Source organism: Heteronotia binoei, chromosome 6, assembly GCF_032191835.1.
Source record: "Heteronotia binoei isolate CCM8104 ecotype False Entrance Well chromosome 6, APGP_CSIRO_Hbin_v1, whole genome shotgun sequence".
Classification (NCBI taxonomy): Eukaryota; Metazoa; Chordata; class Lepidosauria; order Squamata; family Gekkonidae; genus Heteronotia; species Heteronotia binoei.
This window is the reverse complement of record NC_083228.1, coordinates 39,506,398-39,530,431: the sequence shown is the minus strand read 5'-3', so window position 1 is coordinate 39,530,431 and position 24,034 is coordinate 39,506,398. Positions and strand designations below refer to the sequence as shown.

General features: G+C 41.7%; 1 protein-coding gene across 1 annotated transcript in view; it reads left to right on the top strand.

Moving 5' to 3' along the window:
- PLCE1 (phospholipase C epsilon 1) overlaps positions 1 to 24,034 on the top strand; it is a 181,197-nt gene that overhangs the window by 89,249 nt on the left and 67,914 nt on the right. The window contains exon 4 of the mRNA XM_060241319.1: positions 11,743 to 12,059. Coding sequence (XP_060097302.1) covers positions 11,743 to 12,059 — 317 coding nt within the window. The remainder of the gene's footprint in view (positions 1 to 11,742; positions 12,060 to 24,034) is intronic.

Here is a 24,034-nt window from a genome sequence, read left to right as displayed (position 1 = left end):
AGAGGTAGAATATATTTTTACTTTATTATACAGCAAAGAATGAGAAAGAAAAGGTTTTTTTAAAAAAAAAACAAAAAAAACCTTTTGCTCATTTTGAAGATTCCCATCCCCAAGCAAAACAAGAAGACTCTTCTAGGCTCTGTTCAGATGCACAGTATAATCAGATGTCGCTGCTGTTTCCATCCGGATTTAAAGTGGCTGATCAGACAGCAACATCTGCCTCCTGGTATTAACTCGTGGTAGCGCCCCCCCCCCCAATCCTTCTCAGAACAGGATTATTTTGTTATCTGCTCCTTTGCGGTATTTTTTGAGTTCTCCGGTTTCACCTCGTAGTTTTCTCCGTATGGATTGTTCTGCTACGATATTAACCAACTTCCGGATGTCTGAAGGCTGTCCCAGAGCAAAAGGAGCCTCAGACATCCAGTTTACGGTCGCCATTTTTAAAAACTACTTAGCGATATGCGCATGACCACATAATGTTTCAATCTATGCACATGTGTGCATATGTGCATAATGTGCACATGCGCATAATGCACGCATGTGCATAATAGTGGAGAAAAAGAACTGCATGGTGCCATCGTGTGGACGGCAGAAGACGGTTTCACTGCGGAGTGATTAGAATTGCAGTATGGCAGTCTGATCAATAATATCCGAAACAAAGATATTCGGAACAGAACCAGGTCAGTTTAACATGGACTCCGCATGCTGTGTGAACAGGGCCAAAGTCTCGCTGAATGGAACCCTCAGGTGTTTGAACCGATTGAATATTGCTCAGGAACACTGATTTACAGCTGCATTTCAGCTTTACTGGGCTTTATACTGAATGCATGATTTTTGTTTAAGCAATCTAGTTTTTCATATCAATTGTGGTGTCACTCTAGTTCTCCCCTTTACCACATTAGAGGTAAATATCTTGTTAACATGCTAAGCCATGTAATGTTACCCCAAAACAAAAGGCAGCCTGGGTTCTTCAGTATGAAAATGTGGATTCAGATAAATAAACTGGTTTCTTTGCAATTCCTTTTGTAGGACTGTTAGGAAAAAAGAGGGGTAAGAAATGCAGTAGTACTTTGAGTAGCTTTCTTAGTTTGGCTCTAAAATTAGCCTTCTAATTAGGCTTTTGGAGCTAACACAAAATCAATAAAACAGTGACAAAAAAGCTTCCATTTCTGGTTTCTCTATAAAACAGCCATTATAGCACACTGTGTGTGCACCTGAATATGTGTGCATGAATAGTTAAATATACATTTTGGTAGTTCAAAAATCAAGATAAAGGCCTGGGCACTGACTATGATAACCAAAAGGAATAGTGATGACAACAGCTCATGGAGGGAATTTGAATTCATAAACTGGATCCAAAATTATATCTGGGGATTTGAAAATTCTCAATTGAGCGTCAGCTTCTTAGCCTGTTTTAGTGCTTACCTAAAGCAGTGAACATCATCAACTGGCTGTAGAGCCAAATCTTGAATCCTAGGCTTTGCTTACCAGTGAATGAAGTACCCCCTTCTTTGGGGTGGTATTGTTATAAAGGCAACAAAAGTATCTTCTGTGGATGAATTTAGTGGGGGAGGGGTTTGGTTGCGGTCCTATGCTTTCAATAACGTTATAGGAACAATCACACTAGGAATAAGGCCTGTTGTGATGGAAAATACAATGGGCTCTAGAAAGAGGCTGTGTGCTGTCTTTCCTCCTCACTGAAGTGGAGGCATTCACTCCCCGTAACTTTGGTGTCTTCCCACCCACCCAAGGTGGCTGTTTTCTGTAGGGGAATTTATCTGACTTCAGCTTTCCATCTCCTCCCCCCTCTCTGCAGCCTCTACCTAGAAAAATACATTTTTTCACCACATTGTGAGCCAAAGCAGCTCACATCATTCTCCTGCCCCCTTTTGATATGCACAGTGACCCTGTGAGGTAGGTTAGGCTGAAAGTCTGTCAGTGGTCCAAAATCACAGCATGGACCAAAGTAGGAGGGAAGTGACCTCAGCAGGGTATAATGATACAGAATCCACCCTGCAAAGCAGCTGTTTTTTCCAGGAGAGTTGATCTCTGCCATCTGGGGAGCAGTTGTAATTCAGAGTGATCTCCAGCCCTCACCTGGAAATTGGCAGCAATGGTTCCAGAAGGAAATGGCTGATTTGGAGGGTGGAATCTATGGCATTGTAGCTGTTTCCCGCCCCACCCTCTCCAGGCTCCACCCCTCAGATCTGCAGGAATTTCCCAACCTGGAGTTGGCAACCCTATCTCATTCTCTTTATCTGCCTCTCTAACTTCAGCTTTCCATCTCCTCCCCCCTCTCTGCAGCCTCTACCTAGGAAAAGCACAGTCTTTCTCCATGGGGCAGCAAAGCAGCTTGCATCATTCTCTTCTCCTGCCTTGGATCTACACAATGACCCTGTTAGGCTGAAAATCTGAGACTTCCACATCACCCAGTCAGCTTCCACAGCAAGAACCAAGGTCTGGCAGACCTTGCTCTGAAGCCCTAACTCCTATGCCACAATGACTGTCATAGGGGAATGGCTGCTGAACAGTAGCAAGCAGCCAGGCCTAGGGTAGCCAATCTCCAGATGGAACCTGTAGATCTCCTGGTATCACAACTGAACTACAGAGAACAAATCTCTCACCCCCTGGATAAAATAACTGCTTTGGAGGGTGGATTCAATGGCATTATATTCAGTTGAGGCCTCTCCCTTTGCTGACAGAAGCAACTTTGGTTGCCTAGCAACAGCATCTGGCTAGCAGCTTTCCCAGTGGGCCAATCCTTGTCTGTCCTAGGGGTGAGGCTGAGAGGAGGAGGAAGGGAGGGAGTGACAGGATAGAGGTGGCTGCCATGGGCTCTGAGGAAATGCTTTCGGCAGGGCCGGGTCTTTCTGCCTGGTCATTTTACCACCTTCGTTCCCTGTCTCGTTGCTGTCTCTCTGCTGCCTGCTGTCTCTTCCAAATGTCACGGAGAACTGATAGGCGACAGTGGGTGGGAGAGAGGAGTGAACTCAGCCAATGGAACACAACAGAACTTGAGTATCAATTCCCAGGCCATCACTGAGGCACACACCACAGCCAATGGGAGAGCCAGATTTGGCCACTCCACAGGGATGTTATTATAGAGAGAATTGCTATTAGTGCCATAAATTGCTGCAGTATTAGGAAAAGCTGGTTCTTGATAATCATTGCCTGGCACTTTAATCACAGCTGCTGCTCCTTTGTTCAGAAGATGTTAGTCTTTTGTCATGATTTTAAAATTTTATACTGTATGACTTTGATTTTATCAGCTGTAATGTGGACTTACTTGATAAAGAATGGAAGTAAATATTATAAATAAATAGTAGCAAGTCAATACCAAAGCAGTGTTCAGAGTCATGGACAAAACCCTAGGTGTGAGGTAGATAAGCCTCAGATCTTCATGCTTGTCTGCATCCTTCCCTGCCTTGGAAGACTTCTTAGTACATAAGTATTGTGACTTGTTTTTTCCCAGCTGAACCACAGTGTCATCTTGGTTAATCCCAAGGATATGAAGCTTGCTGGCTTTACAATGAATTCTGTCTTGTTCATGATGTCTGAAAAGAGCTCAGTAGTGTTTCCATGTTGGATATTTACTGTGAGTTCAATACTGTTAGGAAGCGAGATTTCCCCCCCAGCTTCCATACAATATTGTGGTGTATTTGCACACCCTTCAGTGATTACCCCAGGTTTTCTGTCTTTCCCAGCCCAGTTGTGCTCCCAAGGTTTTGGAAAGATTGCAGCAGAGCCTGGATGGGTACTCTGTGGGTGGGAACTTTGGTCTTCTCAGTACTACCTTTGCAAAAGCTGTTTCCCCTACAACAGCCAATTCCTCTCCCTGTCCGTGGGCCTTCCCCCCCTTTTAAAAAAATGATGAGTGAACAGCATGCTAACAACATGTTGCTATGCCAGTATGTGTAATGGTTCCTGAATTATTAGCTTTCAGATTTGTTAAAAATGTAAGTCACTAGTCCCGTTTGTGAGGAAGACATGGTGGGGTGGGGTGGACATATCTCTGCATGTCTCTATAAGAGACCATATATTTTAAAAGCTGGTAATTCAAGGAACCTGGTACATATATTGTTATAGCAGTATACAGGTGTAATGCTATTCAAACTCCAGTTTTTTAAAAAAAACACTGGGGAAACCTGTTGCTGCTGTACATTATTTGCATTCTCAGCAGCAATGGGGAAACTGCACATTCTGAGCCCCACTGGAAAATACCCAAGTGTCCTTCAGTGAAAATACCAGAGTCTTTTGCCTTTCCAACTTTGTGTTACATTGCTTCATTTTCTAAAACCTGTTGATCACATATAACACTTATTGAGGGATGACTTTTATAAATTAAGGTGATAAAATATTTTTCCAAAGCAATTTTCAACTCTGCATGAGCAGTTTGAATTTTATTACTAATTATTTTTGAGAAAGCAGAGGAAATTGCAACACCACAGCGCCTCATTATCTTTGAATTTTATACAAAGCTTCCTTCTGATATTTAGCTTAAACATTTTTTAATCTTGATCACAGTTCTACAAACCATATACTACATTGGTATATTGTATTCTAGTGTTCTTCAGCTTGTGAGTTGGGAATCTTAGGGGTGTTGAACAGCTGCACCTTTTGGGCTGTGACGCCTATAGAGCTTTCAGTTTTTGCTACTTTTGGGAAGGACTTGTTAGCATGTCTGTGCAAGAGTTTAGGTTGCCAGTCTCTAGGTGGTGGATGGAGATCTCCCAGAATTACGGCTGGTCTCCAGGTTATAGAGGTTTATATATTGAGAAAATGGGTGCTTTGAAAGGTGGATTCTGTGTAGGGTTGCCATCCCCCAGGCCAGGGTGGGGGTTCTCCCATTTTTATGGACTCCTGTCCACCCCAGGCTGGCTGGCCAGCAGGGGAAAAGCCCCACTCCAACAGCATTGACAGTGGCCGCCTCTCTCCCTCCTCTTCTGCAAGATTTAAAGGGCCCTCCAGATTATTGGTGGAAGCATGTGGCCTGCTGATCATCTGGAGGGCACTTTAAATCTCTCAGAAGGAGACAGAGAGGGGCAGCTGCCAATCCCATAAAGTTGACCTCACGTGTCTGAGCTCCAAAGCAGTGAATTAGTCACATGGTGTTCATACATGGGGAGCCCCTATTTGCAAATAAATAAATAAAATTAACTTTTTTTAAAAAATAAAGGGAACCTTCCTTTTAAATAGTTTTTTGTAAGTGAGGGCTCCCTGCGCAAGTGGCAAATTCCCTTTAAATTGTTTTTTTGCAAGCGGAATCTTCAGGTGCCTGAACTGCAAGTGGTGAATTCGCTGCTTCGGAGTTGAGGCGTGTGGCACCCACTTGCAAAATAAATAAATAAAGGGAAACATTTAAAGTGGGGGCTGCCTGTGCATAAACTCCAAGCGCTTCCTGCTTGGGAAAAAATATTTAAAGGGAAAGAGAATTTTTTTTCAAGTGGGGGCTGCCTGTGTCTGAAGTGCAAGTGGTGAATTCGCTGATTTGAAGTTCAGGCATGTGATGCCCGCTTGCAAAAAAAGACAATTTAAAGGGAATCTTCCCTTTAAATGGCTTTTTGCAAGCAAGGGCTACCTGTGCCTGAACTCCAAGTGGCAAATTCACTGCACACAGATCCATTTTCCCTGACATGATGACATCACTTCTATGTGACATCATCATGTTGAGTAATCCCCTCCCCCTTCTGGAATGCTTTCCACATCCCCCACTAGGGAGATTTGACCTGGCAACACTGACTTTATGGCATCACACCCTACTGAGGTTCCTTCCCTTCCCAAACGGCCCTCCCCAAGCTACACCTCTGAAATCTCCAGGTACTTCCCAATCCAGAGCTGGCAACCTACTAGGAGTGCTCGTCTTGCATGTATGCACATGTTGAGGGAAACAGCACAATGAAGTGCATTTGTTATGCAGCTGAGAGGATACTTTTTAGCAGAGGTGTTCATAGACACCCTTCTCTACAACACGATGTCTTTTTTTTATATCACTTGCCATCCTCACACCCCTGTTTATTCCTCCAGCTCTACATGTGCTTGCAACGCGGAACACTTCTTCATAATTATGGCCTCTCTACTTCCTGTCACATGACCACAACACCCCTTGCTTTCAGTTTGGTGGGCCTTATGGTTCTTGCTAGGTGTTAAATGTGGGCCATGGATCTGTTGCATCCTGTTGATAGTTTATTCAGTTACTCAAAGAACGTCTAGACTCAAGTTATTATCAGAACAGACTTAACACTGCTAAAACCAAAGTTGGACTAAGTTTTTATCTCATTGCTTTCTGAAAACATATATACTTTCTAGAAATATTGTCAGGCCTCGGATTCAGTGGGAGTTCACAGGAGCGCAGCTCCTGAACCTTTCTGAGAGTTCCACCTCCTTGTCCACTGAATAGTATGTGCAGCTGCATAACAATCCCTGGATGAGCCCCACCACCTATTTTTCTACAAAACGACCCCTAAATATTGTAATCACATATTCTTTATAAGTCAGCAATGTAATTAATATTCTTAGTTCTGAGCATTTTTAAAAATATGACTGTAACGAATATTTTCCTCTATATTGATGTAGGAATAGGAGTTACCTATGATTTTTAGACCCTGACCCAGATAGCCCAGGCTAGCTCAATCTCATCAGATCTCAGAAGCTAAGAAGACGAAGACGAAGATGATGATACTGAACATATGAACACATGAAGCTGCCTTCTACTGAATCAGACCTTTGGTCCATCAAAGTCAGTATTGTCTTCTCAGACTGGCAGCGGCTCGCCAGGGTCTCAAGCTGAGGTTTTTCACACCTATTTGCCTGGACCCTTTTTGGAGATGCCAGGGATTGAACCTGGGACCTTCTGCTTACCAAGCAGATGCTCTACCACTGAGCCACCGTCCCAATCTCCTTTACCTCCCCCACCTCAACAGACACCCTGTGAGGTAGGTGGGGCTGAGAGAGCTCTTACAGCAGCTGCCCTTTCAAGGACAACTCCTACGAGAGTTGTGGTTGACCCAAGGCCATCCCAGCAGCTGCAAGTGGAGGATTGGGGAATCAAACCAGGTTCTCCCAGATAAGAGTCTGAGCACTTAACCGCAACACCAAACTAGCTCTGGCAGGATTGGCCCTGGCTAGTAATTGGATGGGAGACTTTCAAGGGAGCCCAGGGCTGCTATGCAGAGGCTGGCAATGGCAAACCACCCCAGAATGTCTCTTGCCTTGAAAACTCTGAAGGGTCACCATAAGTCAGCTGGCACTTTCCACCACCACCATCATTCTCAGAGTGCGCAAATATAATGTGGGAATGCAGTTGCAAACAAATAGATAACATGGAAAAACTTGCTTTTGTCTTTATTGACAATAATGAAAAATATTTTGGTGCTTGCAGTCTTTGCAAAAATCTTTCCAGACTTTGATTGTGAGTAAAACATATATAAGTTACATACATATTCTGGCCACAATAATGAGTGATAGCTGAAGAAGAGAATGAGGCCCACCAAACAAAGGGTATTAAATCTCTCCTACATTATACAACTGTAAATATGAGATGCATGAGATTTCTTAGATAATGCTGTAATGCATGAAATATATAGCAACTTCAAAAAGGCAAGGTTATATTTTATTGGTGAGTTTTAAGAAATGTGTGGAGTAAATGCAACTTTATCAAAGATTTCAGGTTTTCACAGCTGGTAACATCATTAGGGTTCGGGATCAAGTGCCGTGTTCTACTGGAGAAAGTTTTCCTTCCAGACGTTTCGTTCTCAGCTGCGGAGAACATCTTCAGTGGTGTTGCAGCCGGAGCAGGCGCTCAGACCTTCTTGGCTGCTGTGCATTGAGGATGTTCTCCGCAGCTGAGAACGAAACGTCTGGAAGGAAAACTTTCTCCAGTAGAACACGGCACTTGATCCCGAAAGACTCTACAAACCCTAATAAATGCAACTTTGCTAAATTTATTTAAAACCGGGGGCAGCATATCTCAGGTAATTTTTTTCTTTGTTAAAACCAGGGCTTTTTTTTTTTAGCAGGAGCACACAGGAACGTAGTTCTGGTAGGCTTGGCATCAGGGGATGTGGCCTAATATGCAAAGGAATTCCTGCTGGGCTTTTTCTACAAAAAAAGCCCTGTGTGAAATAATGGTGATATCAAAGGGTATGGCCTAATATGGAAATGAATTCCTGCTCAGCTTTTTCCACCAAAAAAGCCCTGGGGTGCGGTCACACTCACCATTAAATCCATCTGCAACGCGCCTGTATTATAATCCGCACAACCAATTTTCCGATCAGACAACAGCCAGGCTCCCGTTCTATCCCATGTGGGTCCCATCGCTGGTCGATCAGATTGCTCTACCGGACCTCGTTTCATGAGACATCAATCTGCATTAGTGCAGGTGCAGTGATGCCCGCTATCTGCAGTGCGTCGCTTTTAAATGGGTCAGATCACTAACGTTTTGCTAGTCCATTGGCACTACTTTTCCAGCACGAGCACTACGCATGCAGAAAAGAACCCAGGAATTCAAATCAGTTCACATCTACTTTCAAAAGTGATTTTTGTTTCCGGACATAAGGGCGGGTAAACAATTTATCGAGCCAACATTCGCTCGCTCATTCACTGGCGCAGTGATATCACTTGCAGGGGCTTTGGGAGGGAAGCGGTGGTGCGCTTCCTACGAGTCGCCAACGATAAAGCGTTCAAACAGAGAAACTCCGCTCAGGAACCGTCAGGAGGATTTTGTTCCTGATTTAAAGCCGTATCAAATTAGTCCATGCCCCAGTCGTCTCAACGCGGGACTCGAACGAGCTAACCACCATTCGCAGATGCTGACGTTTGGACAACCGCTTAAAATCCGACATGCTTCCGGACTCCACTCATGCTCGTAGCGGGATTTTATGAACATCTGACCTCACCCCTGGTTAAAACTAATATAATTTAGAACCTTATGGTTAAAAGAGCACAGCCTATTGAGAATGTCTTTGTAGCAGATTAAAAGAGTTTGCTGCAGAACTTGGCTGTTTCCAAGTTTTTACAAGGAACCTTTCTCCATCTTTCCTTCCCCACCAGCAACTACCTTTACCCCCAACAACACAGGAACCTCTGAAAACAAAATGTAGCAGGAAGAAGTCAGCTATATTTAGGACAGGGGTCGGGCAAAACATCCTGAGCTGCAAGTCATAGTGCATTTTGTTTAGGAGGATCTCCCCTGACTCTCAACAGATGGATTTCAGGTGGCATAGGTGTGTCATCTAGAGTTGCCAACTTCCAGGTGGCACCTTGAGATCTTGCAGAATCACAACTTATCTCCAGAGCATAGAGAGCAGTTCCCTTGGGGAAAAATGGCTGCTTTAGAGATGGGCCCATTGAGGCCCCTCCCTTCTCAGGCTCCACCCCTTCCCCAAATGTCCAGTAACCCCCAATCTAGATTTAGCAACCCTAGGTGTGTTTGGGGAAAGGGAAAGCTGAGATAAAAATTTTTCTACTTGTACTAGTTTGGATCCAACCCAATGTCTACTAGCGCTGATTTGACTAATTAGGAAGCCTACCTAATATAGCCCAACAGGCTTTTCTGACAGAGATTATTGTCTTGTGCATTTAATTCAGAATTAGACACTTTCTCACCATTATGCATACAGAAAAGCAGAAGCAGAAATTAGTTTAACTTTTTATGTAGTAGTGTCTTGTAACTTGGCTCCAAAACTTAAAAGCAGATGATGTACCCTCACAGATATAAGAATTCCAGAAGAAAAGCCTGCCTCTCATACTCATAGCAGACTAATATAGCATCTTATGTAATCTTAAGGGTTGCGTATTGTGAGAAGTATGAAAAGAAGATAAAGCTCCTACTTGGAAAGATTTAGATAGACTGATGAAGCAAATGTAGCACAGGACATTTCAGGCAAGGACAGGTTTCAACATATTTATAACTATTTAAGTTTGCAAGAAGTTGTATAGAAAAATAGTTTTTGACTAAAAGGCAACATCATCTTATCATTTTTTAGCCGTAGTAGTTCAAACTGATGTACTGCAGTGGGAAGGGAAAGAAAGATATGTTTTACCGGGGACTGGCCAGGCTGTGAGTCTATTACCACAATATGGTCTCTGTAATCAGAAATACAAGACAATTTTCTTTTATGACTCATGGTTCTAGGTGTGTGTGTGTGTGTATGTGTTGTCAGGGCACTCCATTACTAGATTGCCCCTGATGTTTTGCACAAGTGATGTTTTGCACAATCGGCACATCCCTTTCCAGTAAGAACCTAAAATTAATGATTACAATATTGTGCCAGATTTTGCTCTTATTTAGAAGATTTTTTTCTACTGCTAGAATACCACTTGCATCTCTGCTTCCTCCCTGTCTTTATGACCTTGCCTATGGAGGAATAGTGCTTATATACAACACTACTACATTAGAAGTAGGGGACAGTATTTCACACATAAGTACTGATGGTACCAGAAGAGAAGATTGGATTTATACTCCGCCCTTCACTCAGAGTCTCAGAGTGGTTTACAGTCTCTTTTCCCCTCCCCTCCCCACAACTGACACCTTGTGAAGTAGGGGGGCTGAAAGAGCTCTCTCTAGAACTGCTCTTGAGAAAACACTCTTTCAATAATTGTGGCTGACCTAAGGTCACTCAGATCCAAGTGAGCAGCCCTGTTGGTCTGAAACAATAGAACAAAGCAGTAGACAAGTCCACCTTTAAGACAAACTAAGTTGGTCTTAAATTAAATTACAATTAAAATGCATACGAAAGCTTACATTCTGAATAAAACGTCGTTGGTCTTAAAGGTGCAACTCTACTGCTTTGTTCTAAGGTCACTCAGCAGCTGCAAGTGGAGGAGTGGGAAATCAAACCCAGTTCTCCCATCTTAGAGTTCGTGCGCTTAACTAAACTAGTTCTCCAGTTTGCAGAGTATCAGATTTGTGTCAATATATAGCAGTGTATTAAACTTCCATTTATGACAGGGGTGCCAAACATGTCAAACGTGAATCAGGCCCGTGGAGGGCTCCTATCAGGCCCCCAAGCAACTGGCTGTCTTCTGCTTCCTTCCCTCTCTCTTAGTCTTGCTTCCTTCTGCATAACAGCTTGCTTTGTCAGGCTTGCTCAATCACACAATCTTTAATTGTGTTTGTCTGTGTCCTTTATGAAGTTTATATCTCTGCTACCTGGCATTGCATTTTATGACACACATGTCCCACCCCAACAAGGTCTCATTTTTGTCAGATCTGGCCCTCATAACAAATGAGTTCGAGACCCCTGAAGATCTTCTGAGCTCAACATGGTTTAATGTGCAAAGAGAAATTTTTTGATGGGTATATTAGCCACAGTTTATTGTTGGAACTCTCTGTCTGGGGCAGTGATGCTCTGTATTCTTGTTCTTGTGGGGGGGGGCATAGTGAAAGGGCTTCTAGCCCCACTGGTGGACCTCTTGAGGGCACTTGGTTTTATTGGCCACTGTGTGACACAGAGTGTTGGACTGGATGGGCCATTGGCCGGATCCAACATGGCTTCTTTTATGTTATGTTCTTAAATGCATGTAACTCCTTCCAAGTATTATGGTTTTAATTTTCAGCACAGGATTGACTTAAAGGTGCTGTTCTATGAGAACATTTTGGTGACCAAGTCAATTGTTTTTAAGGAGCTTCAGGTCTCTTGATTTAAACTCGCATAACAATAATGTCTTCTTTAAAGTTTAAGTCAATAGTGTGATCAGTGGAAAACTGAGTTTTAAAAAATTCATTCATGTTTTTTTTTCTAGAACGACACTTAAGTTCTTCTATGGCTGGATCAAATACCCTTCCTTCCACTGTGGCTGGTATCAGTAAAGAGCTTGTAGAACTTCAGCATCTCATTCAGTTCCCCGAGGAGGTTGCTAGTATTCTGACTGAGCAAGAGCAGGATCTCTACAGGAAAGTATTGCCCATTGACTACTTATGCTTCTTAACCAGAGATTTGGGCAATACCGAATGCCAGAGCAACCTTTCAACTATTAAAGCTTCTGTTTCTGCTACTCTTCTTTCTGCTCCAAATGGGGAACACAATGCAATTGAAGATCTGGTGACAAGATTCAATGAGGTAGGTCAAAGGTTTTCGATTAAATTACATGATTTGTTTCCTTTTATTTGTCTACTGAATTTATGAACAAATGAAGCCACTTTATACTGGATCAGCCCATTGGTCCATTAAGGGCAGTATTGTCTACTCAGACTAACAGTGGTTCTCCAGGGTCTCAGGTAGAGATCTTTTGTATCATCTTCTACCTGATCATTATGACTGGAGAGCTGAGGATTGAGCCTGTGACCTTTTGCATGCCAAGCAAATGCTCTTCCACTTAGCCCCCTTCCAACCAATGTTGGAAAAGTATAACTTTTAAAAATCAAAGGTGTTCCATACTACTTACTGTATACTCTTAAGCAAAGTGAGCACCTTGTATGTTTCTCTTCACCATAGTATTAGTGGTCTGCATGGTCTGTTATGAAACAAATGTTCCTGGGTTTTATGATTTCAGCTCACAGATATTTTTATCCATAATCCAGAGAATACTAATTAAGAACTTTCATATGCTATGATTGTTCTGAAAGAAGCTGGCCTGTTTACTTTTCCTCTGAAGTAAATCTTAGTCCAGTTTCTTTTTCCTGTTATTTTTTCCAGTAGGTGTCTGATTACTCTGTAGAGTGACAGGGTAGGCCTCTTGTGTTGTTACAGTGGTATATCCTGCTGGGATGTGTAGGCACCCTGATCTGAGCCCCAGGTGATGATCTGGTGCCACAGAGTGGCTTGGTGTTGCTAGGCAGTGGCATTTATATTCTCCCAAGCCTTTTTTTTTGTAGAAAAAGCTCAGCAGGAACTCATTTGCATATTGTGGTTTTACAGTATTCTGATTTCCTGATGCCTTAGTTTAAAAAATAATTTATTATTTATGCCACATAACGAACTGCATTTTGGGTAAATCTAAGTTACAATACCTATTTTTGGAAGAAGTGGGATGTTATTTCTTTGCATTGTTTAGAATATAAACTGCATGTTCAATATATCTGTCGTACTCTATTAGCAAGAATGGTTTTCTATCCATCTTTGTTTATACATTTTAAAGAAAATTCCTGCAGAAGGAGTCATGCTTTGGTTGGCAAAAAAAAGTCACTGCTTGCTGACTTTCTGGCGTTCCCTGCAAAAATAATTCACTGTATTTATAATTGTGGGAGCCAGAATGAATTTTTAAATGACAGGCTCTTAGTACTTAATGGGAGACAAGTATTTTATATCATTGTCCTGTCTTCCTCCCACAAGGCATTTATTGCATCCAAACAACATAGCATGTAAAAGTGTTATATTTTAGAATTTTTTGATGGGTATAAATAGTAATTAATATTTCTCAGTAGTGTTTTTTTTCAGGTGTATTTTTGGCTTATGGTAGTTATCCATTCATTTAACAGGCTGTTACTTGAGACAGAATCATGAAAATGTCTTGACCGTTCTGTACTCTCACAAAAATCCATCCATTATAGCTGGTTACAGAGCCCTGTGATCAATGGGCTCTTAGTTGTAATTTTTATTCCCCTGTTTCCTGTTATAGAGCACTTTTAGTTGCAGTTAAAGCAGATGTGACAAAATAGTGCAGAAACAGCCAATTTTGCTTCATTTGCCTTCAGGCTCTTATATGGTTCAGAATTTAGGGGGAGGTGTTTGTGAGTTTCCTGCATTGTGCAGGAGGTTGGACTAGATGACCCTAGAGGTCCCTTCCAACTCTATGATTCTATGAGAAACAGCAATGTAGCCAGGTGGGACCTCATTAATGATAAAATCTGGCTGGTAAAGGTGGGTTCTCATTTGAGATCAAGGGCTGATTTTTCAAGGCTTAAGTTAGACTTTAGGCACAAAATTTCCCACAAAATTTGCTGGGACTACAGTCAGGGTGAATGTATGAAATGCAAATTTGAGCACAATTAAAATGCATGTTTCAGTCCTCCCCCTAGGCTGGTGTACTCTTGCAGTGGGGCTCAGCCCTTTCAAGGATCCCTGTCCTCCTCCAGTGGGAAAAAAAGAAGCAGGATCGGATAATTCCAAGGCTTCCAACAGTTCAAAGTAATATTCGTAGCTCAGATAGGTCTGTTTTTCTTTAGCAAGCACACCAATTTGCACCCAGGCTCTGGAGTTTTTACTTACACCTTTTCCAAATAGTAAAATGGCAGTATTTTTGTGGGAAGGTTTTGTGTCCATTTAGAATACCATGTTACGGACCACATAGTTGGCTCCCACTAAGTACCAAGAGTCTGCACTACAGGGAGATGGCCTTGCTCACTTTCCTAGAACATCGGACAGGTGCCACATTGGAGAACGGTGCCCAAAAGAGCCAGCATGTTAAAGAGCCAGGTGTTGCTCCTAAACTACTGCATGTCAGTTGTTTCATATAGTCTCCAATAGGAACAGCCATCTGTCTCAAAAAACTCTCGGGTGTTTTGGGTTAATTTGAGGTGTTGGGCTCAGTTAGTCCACAGTTAAAGGAAATTGTGTGGGAGTGAGCAAGAACATACTGAAACAATGCTAGTGGAAATGCTTGAAAGGTTCATTCACCTAATGGTGGTGCTTTTTGCAGGCATGTGGAGCCTTCCATCAGAAAAAGTGCTAGTTTCACTTGAGTAAGGTGCCTTACATCGGCAGAAAATTCCCTGCATCTGCAGGGGGCTGCACTCTTAGTGGAGGGAATCCTTTGAATCCACATCTTGTATGTTGATACAGCATGGTAGAGATGTACCCCAAAATGCTATTTAGCAAACACCATAAATAGTCTAGGTCGGTCCAGTATCTAATATAGCATGCTTCTTCCAATATGAGTCCAGCCTTAACTAAGATAATGGTTTCTTTTCATTTTTGTACTACTGTAGTAGCTTAAGTTGCTTTGGCTTCCCTAGTGTATTGTTGTTGTTGTTATTATACTGCAGGGCAGTATATAAATGTTCAAGACTTATAAAAATGGAACAGACTACATTCTGGTACACAATTTTTATCTGAAAATGTTTGTTTTCTTATTGTTTTTAATGGACTGCATGACATAAATGGCTGCAGTAAGGAGGCAGTGGGATAAAAACACCCCTTGTAGGTAACTGAATTCAACACATTATTTTTTTCATGTTTAAGTTATGCATAGGACAATAGCTATAAATAAAGAATGCAGAATATAACATTTCTTTTTTTTTTTTTTTTTGCACAGTCTGATTCTTTACTGCAGGGGTGGGGAACTTTTTTTCTGCCAAGGGCCATATGGATATTTATAACATCATTCACAGGCCATACAAAATTATCAACTTAAAAAACAGTGTCTTGCCGAGGGAGAATGATTCAGGCCAGCAATATTAATGCAAATAATTGTTCTTCTATTTGAAGTCATGTAGGGAGAGCCTAATCTGGAACGTCCACACACACACACACACACACACAGAGTGCACCGCCCTAGGCAAATTTCTTTTTTTGTAGAAAAAGCCCAGTAGGAACTCAGTAGAATATTAGACTACATCCCCTAATATTAGCATATTAGGCCACACACTCTTTAGCATATTAGGCCACACCATCTGGGATAATCACATGCAAACTGAACTGTGACAGTAACTTTTCCAGGCCCCGCAGCAATTCTGGCCAGCCAGCCAGGCCCCAGGGAGGCTGCCGCACAGTACATCTGGGCCTTGTGATCCCTTCCTGGCCCTGGGGAGGCTGCTGCACAGCATGGCTGGGCCCCACAATCCTTGCTGGCCAGCCAGACCCCAGGGAGGCTGCCACATGACTCGGTTTGGCCCAGCATTCCCCGAGGGCCACACCAAGCAACCTCAAGGGCCGTATATGGGACAGAGGTTCCCTACACCTGCTTTATTGGGTTTTCCTTGTTATCCAGAAATCTTTCCTTTATAGCACATTATACTGAATATTCTTGTTTTGCAAGGATATATAATTTATTCATGCCTCTGTTTGCAATATGTAGACCCTATGGAAAATCGCCATGATTTTTTTCATTTTAAGAGATCATTAATTATGTGCTAGCTGTATTGCATATAAGGTTCTATTATGACCACAATTAGCTGTCTATTTAGGTTCAGTTATTGCCACAATTAGTTGTCCATTTAAACAACTATAGCTTCTTTCTGTTCCTGTTTAAAAGAAATTTAAGGGTTTTTTGTATTTTCATTCTTAGCACAAATGAAATTTTTTGTCATCAAAACAGAGAGTATGTCCTAACACTATCATTTTGCTTTAGCTGTGGAATGTAAATAAATATGTCCCACTGCCAGTTCAGAATTTTTAGAACGCCTAAATGGGTTTGTAGAAGCCTTTTAAAAAGATTGTTTGTACAAATTTCAAGCTGTTTCCAGTCCTTGTTTGGAGCAGTGTGTTTGAGGAAATAGATTAAAATGGTGAATGTTCTTGTCTGGGTATTCTTTTCCTTCCAAGCTAGTCAACTGGTCCATCTTGTCATAGTAACAAGATTATTACATTTTTTTGGGGGGGGGATGCATTCATAAAAATAATGTTGGTGTATAGTCTTTATATTGGACATTATGTCCTAGATAATCTTGGTAAAATTTTCTATATTCTTCTTCAGCTATGAAGAAATAAAAAAACCACAGGAGAGCCACAACCTGAAGCCTTGCTGGGTGGAAGATCGTGTGTCATACCCATAGATCTATCCAAATATCACAAAAACAGCAGTTTAATTAAACTAACTAGTAACAGTGATTGTTTGAATTAAGATCACACCTCTGATTATACTTAGGCAGGGTCTGTGAAACCAGGATCTGTAGCAGGTTTATTCACCAAGTAGTCTATTGTTTCATGTGATGTCTGAATGCAGACCTCCTGGTTTGTTCTTTGGTGATATCTTCTCAGGAAGAGAGAAGGAAATGGTATCAGGATTGCTCAACACAAATTAGGATTTGAGTGATTGAGAGCTGATTCCTGATTTCACGAACTAAGCATAGACTATTTTTTGGTGTTGCTTGAACCAAGCCACAGAATCCATAGGTGTTAGGAGCAATGTTCCCTCTAAATTGTAGAATCTTGTGAGCAAAAATTTTACTTTGTGAGCTACTGGTAGGCATCGGATTCAGCAGGGGCTCACAGGAGCACAGTTCCTGAGCCTTTCTGAGGGTTCCCCCTCCTCCTCCTCACCTTGTCCATTGAATAGTAGGTGCAGCTGCATAACAATCCCTGAATGAGCTCCACCACCTATTTTTCTACAAAGCGACCCTTGGCAACTGACATTACAGTTGTGAACTACTGGCATTAAAGTTGTGAGCTACTGCATAAATTATTGTGCTCTGGGGTCATCCTTCCTGAGCTAAGACAAAAATGTGTGAGCTGGAGGCTAAAAATCTGAGTTAGCTCATGCTAACTCAGCTTAGAGGCAACACCGGTTAGGAATAGTCCTCCAACCTCTGGCTTCCTGCTACTGCCCAGGGAGAACCAAGGGAAGTGCAAGAGACAAGTGCAATGTCACTTTCAGCTGCATAACTGCATATCAGATACTGATGTGATGCTCTAGTAAATAAAATATGTGTTAGTCAAAGGGATTATGTGATGCTTAGCCGCACCCCCAAAGCTCCTAGTGTTAGGAACCAGTTGGCAGGAAGAACAACCCATGCCTTTTCAACGGATAGTTGAAGAATGGAAAAAAACCAGAAAGCGGGTCAAATAGGGGGTTGACAACAATACTGTTGTACACATCATCAGTGTCGAGTCAGCTTAAAACTAAAAGCATCATTTTGTGCCCATCACTGTAAGCACTGTAAACTTCCAATGATGCTCAGCTCATGTAGCTACTTACTTTTTTTCTCTTGGTACTGATGTGTATTATTTATGGTGGCAATGCTATGGGAGCTGTTCAGACAATATTATATTTATTGGGAGATGAAGATTATCCTGAATGTAAGATAATCCCCCCCAATAAAAGGTTGTACACTGAGTGAATTTTTATCACTGTACATAAATGTAACATATATGCCAATTTAAGAGTAATATTCCCCTTTTCTTGACAGCATACAGTGTGTGTGGGGGGGAACCAGGGGTAGAATTCTAGTAGGAGCTCATTTGCATATTAGGCCACACACCCCTGAGACAGCCAATCCTCCAAGAGCTTAAAAAAGAGCCTTTTAAGCTCTTGGAGGATTGGCTACATCAGGGTGTGTGGCCAAATATGCAAAGGAGCTCCTGCTAGAATTCCACCCCTGGGGGGAACCCTAGTTTGTCTTTCATATTTCAAAGCTTCTTCCTGCACCTAATTCAATTTGAATGCAATGCAAGAGTCTTCAGTCATAGAGAAAGTACATTTTGACACTCTTTGCAGCGCAAGTGAGATCAATGGGGATCAGGAGCCCTCAAATCATCACACCGAGACAGTTGTCTGCTTTACATTTAGGCTTATATTCACACTTTTGTGCATCATCCATTACAAGTAAATCAGTGAAAATTGTGAGGACGTGAAAGATTCAAAGGAGGGGGTGAACAGCAAGGGACATCCACCCCAGAAGTTAAAGTGGATTGTTGTATGTTAATTCATTTCTCTCTGTCCCATGGCTGCTTTGAATGGAATGGGAAAGTTCAAACTTCAATGAAAGGCCCAAAAGAAAAGGTTCAAATATAATTTGTCTGAATGGTTGCTTTTGTGGCAAAGCAAATATCTGCAGGGATTGTGATTCTTTTCACTTCCCTTGATTCAAGTCTCTGCTTCTATGTCCATGGGAAATCCACTTCACTATTATAACTTTGTGAGAAGCCCAACTGTGAGTGTCCTCAACTTGTCAGGTACGGGGCACGGCTACTAAGAAAAGAGCTGTCTTTGTGATGTTTTGGTGCAATTAGGAAGTGGATTTTTCTGGTTTACTCTCAGCACTGTGGTGCAGACGTACACTTCACAGGATTTCTCTAGCTCTTTGCCAGTCTTTCTCAAACCTGCTCAGATAGATCCAGGTGGGCAGCCATGTTGATCTGAAGCAATAGAACAAAGTTGGAATCCAGTGGCACCCTTAAGACCAACAAAGTTTTATTCAGAATGTTAGCTTTCATATTCATGCACACTTCATCAGAAAGTGAAATAGGGTACAGTGAGCAGAGTTACACTGGTGGGCAGTGACTGAGCATGCAAAATAGTACCAAGTCAGACTTGGTACTTTTGTTGATCTTAAAGGTACTACTGGACCCCAACTTTGTTCAAACCTACTCAGTTAAATTTTGGGAAAGATCACTGCAAAGCCTGGATGGCTGCTATGTGGGTGGGAAAGTTTGGCTGCCCACATGACACTCATTTTTATTGTCCCCACAGTGGCCATTTCCTCTCTCACTACTGAGGCTTTTTCAGGAAATCTCAGGAAAACTGTAACCTGCCATGTGGAAATAATGTTGCTGTATTGACAGCTCTAGCAGCAACAGGGAACTGACACACGCATGTCCCTGAATGGCAAACACCTGAATCAGTGATCCAGATTTAATTCTTAAAGAAACCTTTACTAAAAATGAATCTGCCATTGGTTAAACAAGCGTGTTGGACAATTGCAATTCTTTAAAAGAGCCTAGATGTGCAGAAGTTGGAAACTATTTATAAAACTCTCTGTTTGGGTGAAGTTTCCCTTGGCAGTATTTTGTTGGGTAACCTTAGGTTAAACTTCTGGCTAGTCTTGACATGCCTCTGTATTAACTTTCAGGCCCTTCATATGAAAAGAAAATCTCTTCAGACCTGTAAATCATTCACCAAATTCTCACCCACATACCACCAAAAAGAAAGCAGAAGAGAATCTATACCTACAGTTTTTTACTGTAATCCACAACTCCTCTACCAAATGTGTAGTTTTATCATCAAATGCCCACCAAGCTACAAGTAAAAGCAGTGCTTCAGGCCAAGTGACTTCATATTTATAATATTTGATGCATAGATTTCAAACATATATTTAATGAAACCTGATGGCTGTCAGCCAAGAGGTTAATGTTAAGTTTAATTTCTATTTGCTGTGTGCTACTGGGTGAGACATCTGGATTTTGTGCTCCACAGAGGATTTTATACTGTCATCCACTCTTTTGAAAGTCATTGTGAGTGGGGGGGCTGCCTAAAATCATGACTGCCTCCAAAGAATTATAGATGTCCCCTTAGGGGATGAGGCTGTATATTCCTTCTTAAGACACATAGTATTAGAGGGGAAATGATCTGTAGTATTATGTGTGCAAAAAGTATGTTTAGAAATAAGAACTAAAGCCATCCCCACAAAAAAAAAATCAATAAAACTACCAAAAGAATCCATGGCTGCGATCATACACACGAAATAATGCACTTTCAATACACTTTCAGTGCACTTTCAAACTGGATTTTGCTAGTTCACACAGTAGAATCCAGCTGGGAAGTGCACTGAAAGTAGATTGAAAGTGCATTATTTAGTGTGTGTGATCACAGCCCATGTTTCCCGTTCCTTAGAACCAAAAAGCTCTGCAATTGCCAACTGGACAATATTGTAAGGCATACAAGAATCATGTACACTTGGAGCAAGAGATCTCACACATAACTCCATGATTATTTGGCAACCTGCAAACAACTGAGCTGTGTGTAACTGATTATAGAAAGATATAAGGAATTACTGCTATCTTCATTCCACAACTGAATGCATTTGCAAGTACTTTCAAATCGGCAGTTTCATATTTCCTTTCCTGCCCCCAATCTTGTTTTCTTCCTATACACTCTTGGTCTTACTTTTCCAAATTTACTTCTGTAACTGGACAAGGAACAAAGTTAATTCATTGATATTATCAAGATGGTAGCTGTGTTAGACTGTCTGTAGCAGTAGAAAAGAGCAAGAGTTCAGTAGCATCTTAAAAGTCTAACAAAATTTGTGGCAGGGTCACTGAAGAAGTGGCTGGTATCTGAAGAAGTGAGCAGTGACTAACAAAAGTTCATACCCTGCCACAAATTTTGTTAGACTTTTAAGATGCTACTGAACTTTTTCATACTCTTTTCTACTGCTACAGACAGTCTAACATAGCTACCATCTTGATAATATCAATGAATTAACTTTGTTCCTTGTCCAGGTATCTTCAGGTATCTGAAGTGAGCTGTGACTCACAAAAGGTCTTTAAAGTGCTGTTGGACTCTTTTCTATCCCATTAATATATTAGCAATTGGGATCAATGCTCCCTTTTAACTGTGGAGGCTTGTGAGCAAAAATACTATTTCATGAGCTACTGGCATTAAAGCTGTGAGTGAGTGATTTGGCTGCTGCATAAATTAGTTTGCTCTGGGGCCTTTTTCCCTGTGAGCTGGAGGCTAAAAAATGTGAGCTAGCTCACACTAACTCAGCTTATAGCAGGGGTGTCGAACTCATCTGTTATGAAGGCCAGATCTGACACAAATAAGACCTCGTTGGGTCGATCCATGTTGGCCCGGGCCATGTGTGTACCTATTTAAGATTAGGTAGCAGAGATATAAACTTTATAAAGGACACAGACAAAAACAAAGATTTCTTTTTTTAAAAAAAACTTAAAATAAAACATGCTTAAAACATTAGCACTGGTTGGTCTTAAAGGTGATTTCTTTGTATCTCTCCCATGGGATCCAGGGAACAGGGCAAAGTAAGCTCTGGTTCTTTCCATCCTTTTTCAGGGGGCCAGGAAGGGGAGGAGCCTCAGCCAATAGAAGGAAGAGAGGCTTGGCTCAGTAGCTCTGCTGTACAATTGAGAGAGCCTGGCAAAACAAGCTCTCCCTCCCCCCCTTCCTCCCCAAGTGAGGAGCCTCAGTCAATTGAGAAAATAGAGACTTTGCTCTGTAGTTCCTGTGCAACTGAACAAGCCTTGCAAAGCAAGTTGTTATGCAGAAGGAAGTAGATGACAGCAAGTTGCTCGGGGGCCTGATAGGAGCCCTCAGGGCCTGATTTGGCCCCCAGGCTGCATGTTTGACACCCTGGCTTAGAGGGAACATTGATTGGGACCCTTAGGCATTATTTCCTGTACCACAGTCCTGTTATATCTTGTATGAATGACTTGAGCTCAGTTCAGTCATTGTGAATTTGGTAATCCAATTGTGCGTAAGGGAAGATCTTGCTGTCAGTAATTTTTAAAAGATGTGCTGTCACCAGGGTTTGAAAATACCTGGGGATTTTGGAGGCACAGCATGAGGAGGGCAGAGTTTGGGGAAGGGAGGGACTTCAATGGAGTATAATGTCATAGTGTCCATCTTCCAAAATGGCCATTTTCTCCAAGTGAGTTGATCTTTGTAACCTGGAGATCAGTTGTAATCCCAGGAGAACTCCAGGCACCACTTGGAGGTTGGCAAACCTAGAGTCTGCCACTGTTTTGAATGAATAGGACAGTTTGTGTATTTTTGAGCTTCATAACCTTTTAGTGGAAACCCAGATTTTTGAGAGTATTAATTTGTGTGAAGCGAAGCTGGGAAATCGATGCATTGCCTTTTTTGCACAAAACTGATAGTTCATGTATGGGGAGGATTGTGGGTAGTTTGCTTTTGCATTATAAGAGTTTGGAGCACCAAAATAATGATCACTGAACAGGGCTGTTCTGTCTGGAACATATTGTTCTCCAAGACTTTACATACATTCCAATCAAGATTTACATTTGGCTGTTTACATAGTAAGGGCTTGAGATATATGCTCCCCCCCCCATTAGTCTCTGTGGGTCACTGATCTCATTCACTGTTTGGAACATTTAAAGTTGTAGTTCTCTGTTCATGGCTCTGTGAAGAATTTTTCCTCCTGCAAGTGCCAGATTTTTTCTTAGATAAGAGTTTTCTTTTGTTGATGCCTGCACTCAATTCTCTAACAGCTGCTTTTAAATCCTTCCCAGTAATTTTTAAAATCAAAGTGCATTAAAGTAATTTCTTGTTCCAACATGTTCATAATTAATTAGAAACAAATATATAATTATTGGCTCTTAATTTTTTCAGAGTTAAAGTCATTTCACTATTATCTTTCAGATATTTTACTTAAAGTATAATGATGAATATGTCATCAGTTGATTCTGCAGATGGATGCTGCCGACCCATGAATCCAGTACTCTGGGAGTTCAATAAGACTTATGTAGCAGTTATAGTTAAAACATGGAAGTTGTGTTCAGTATTTGATCTTGCTTCATAACAGCTTCAACTTGATTATGTTTATTCACTTACTGTTATTGTTATGTGCAAAGTGGGCATAAGAAAGAGAAAACAGCAATGCCATCTTAAGCAGATGGCCATCTTTCTAAGTCTACTGAAGTCAATGGACTTGGAAGGGTGCAAATTGTCTTAGGATAGCACTGCAAGGCTGAAATCTTGTTCATACTTAGAACAAATTCCACTGAACAAAGTAGGATTAGCTTCAAGTATACCATGTAGAACAGGGGTGTCAAACATGTGGCCCAGGGGCTGAATTAGGCCCTCAGAGGGCTCCTATCAGCCCTCCAAACAACTGGCTGTTGTCTGCTTCCTTCTCCCTCTCTCTTACTTCCTTTTGCATCACAGCTCGCTTTGCCAGGCTTGTTCATTCACACAGGAGCGACAGAGGAAAGCCTCTATTGACTGACGCTTTTCCCTTGGGGAGGAAGGGGCGGATGGATAGGAAGTTCTGGGTCTTTCCTTCCATTCCCAGGGGACCAGGAGGGGGAGGACCCTCAGCCAATAGAAGGAAGAGAGGCTTGGTTTAGTAGCTGTACTGTGCAACTGAGAGTGCCTGGATTGTACAGGAGGGATTCAAAGAAAGCACCTTTAAGACCAACAAGTACTAATGTTTTAAGTTTCTAAAAAATCTTTGTTTGTATGAGTCCTTTATTAAGTTTATATTTCTGCTACCTGGCATTACATTTTATGACACACATGGCCCAGCCCAGCAAGGTCTAATTTATGTCAGATCTGGCCCTCATAACAAATGAGTTCAACACCCCTGAATTACATTGTTAACACAGAGCAGGAATGATACAAGTAAGTTGGCCAACATCTTGCAAAGTATATAGACTCCAGGGATCAGGTGTGGTTGTGTAAAATCCACTATTCTCCAGATTATCAGGAGAGTATAATAGGAAGAGAATTCTGTGTGTGGGGG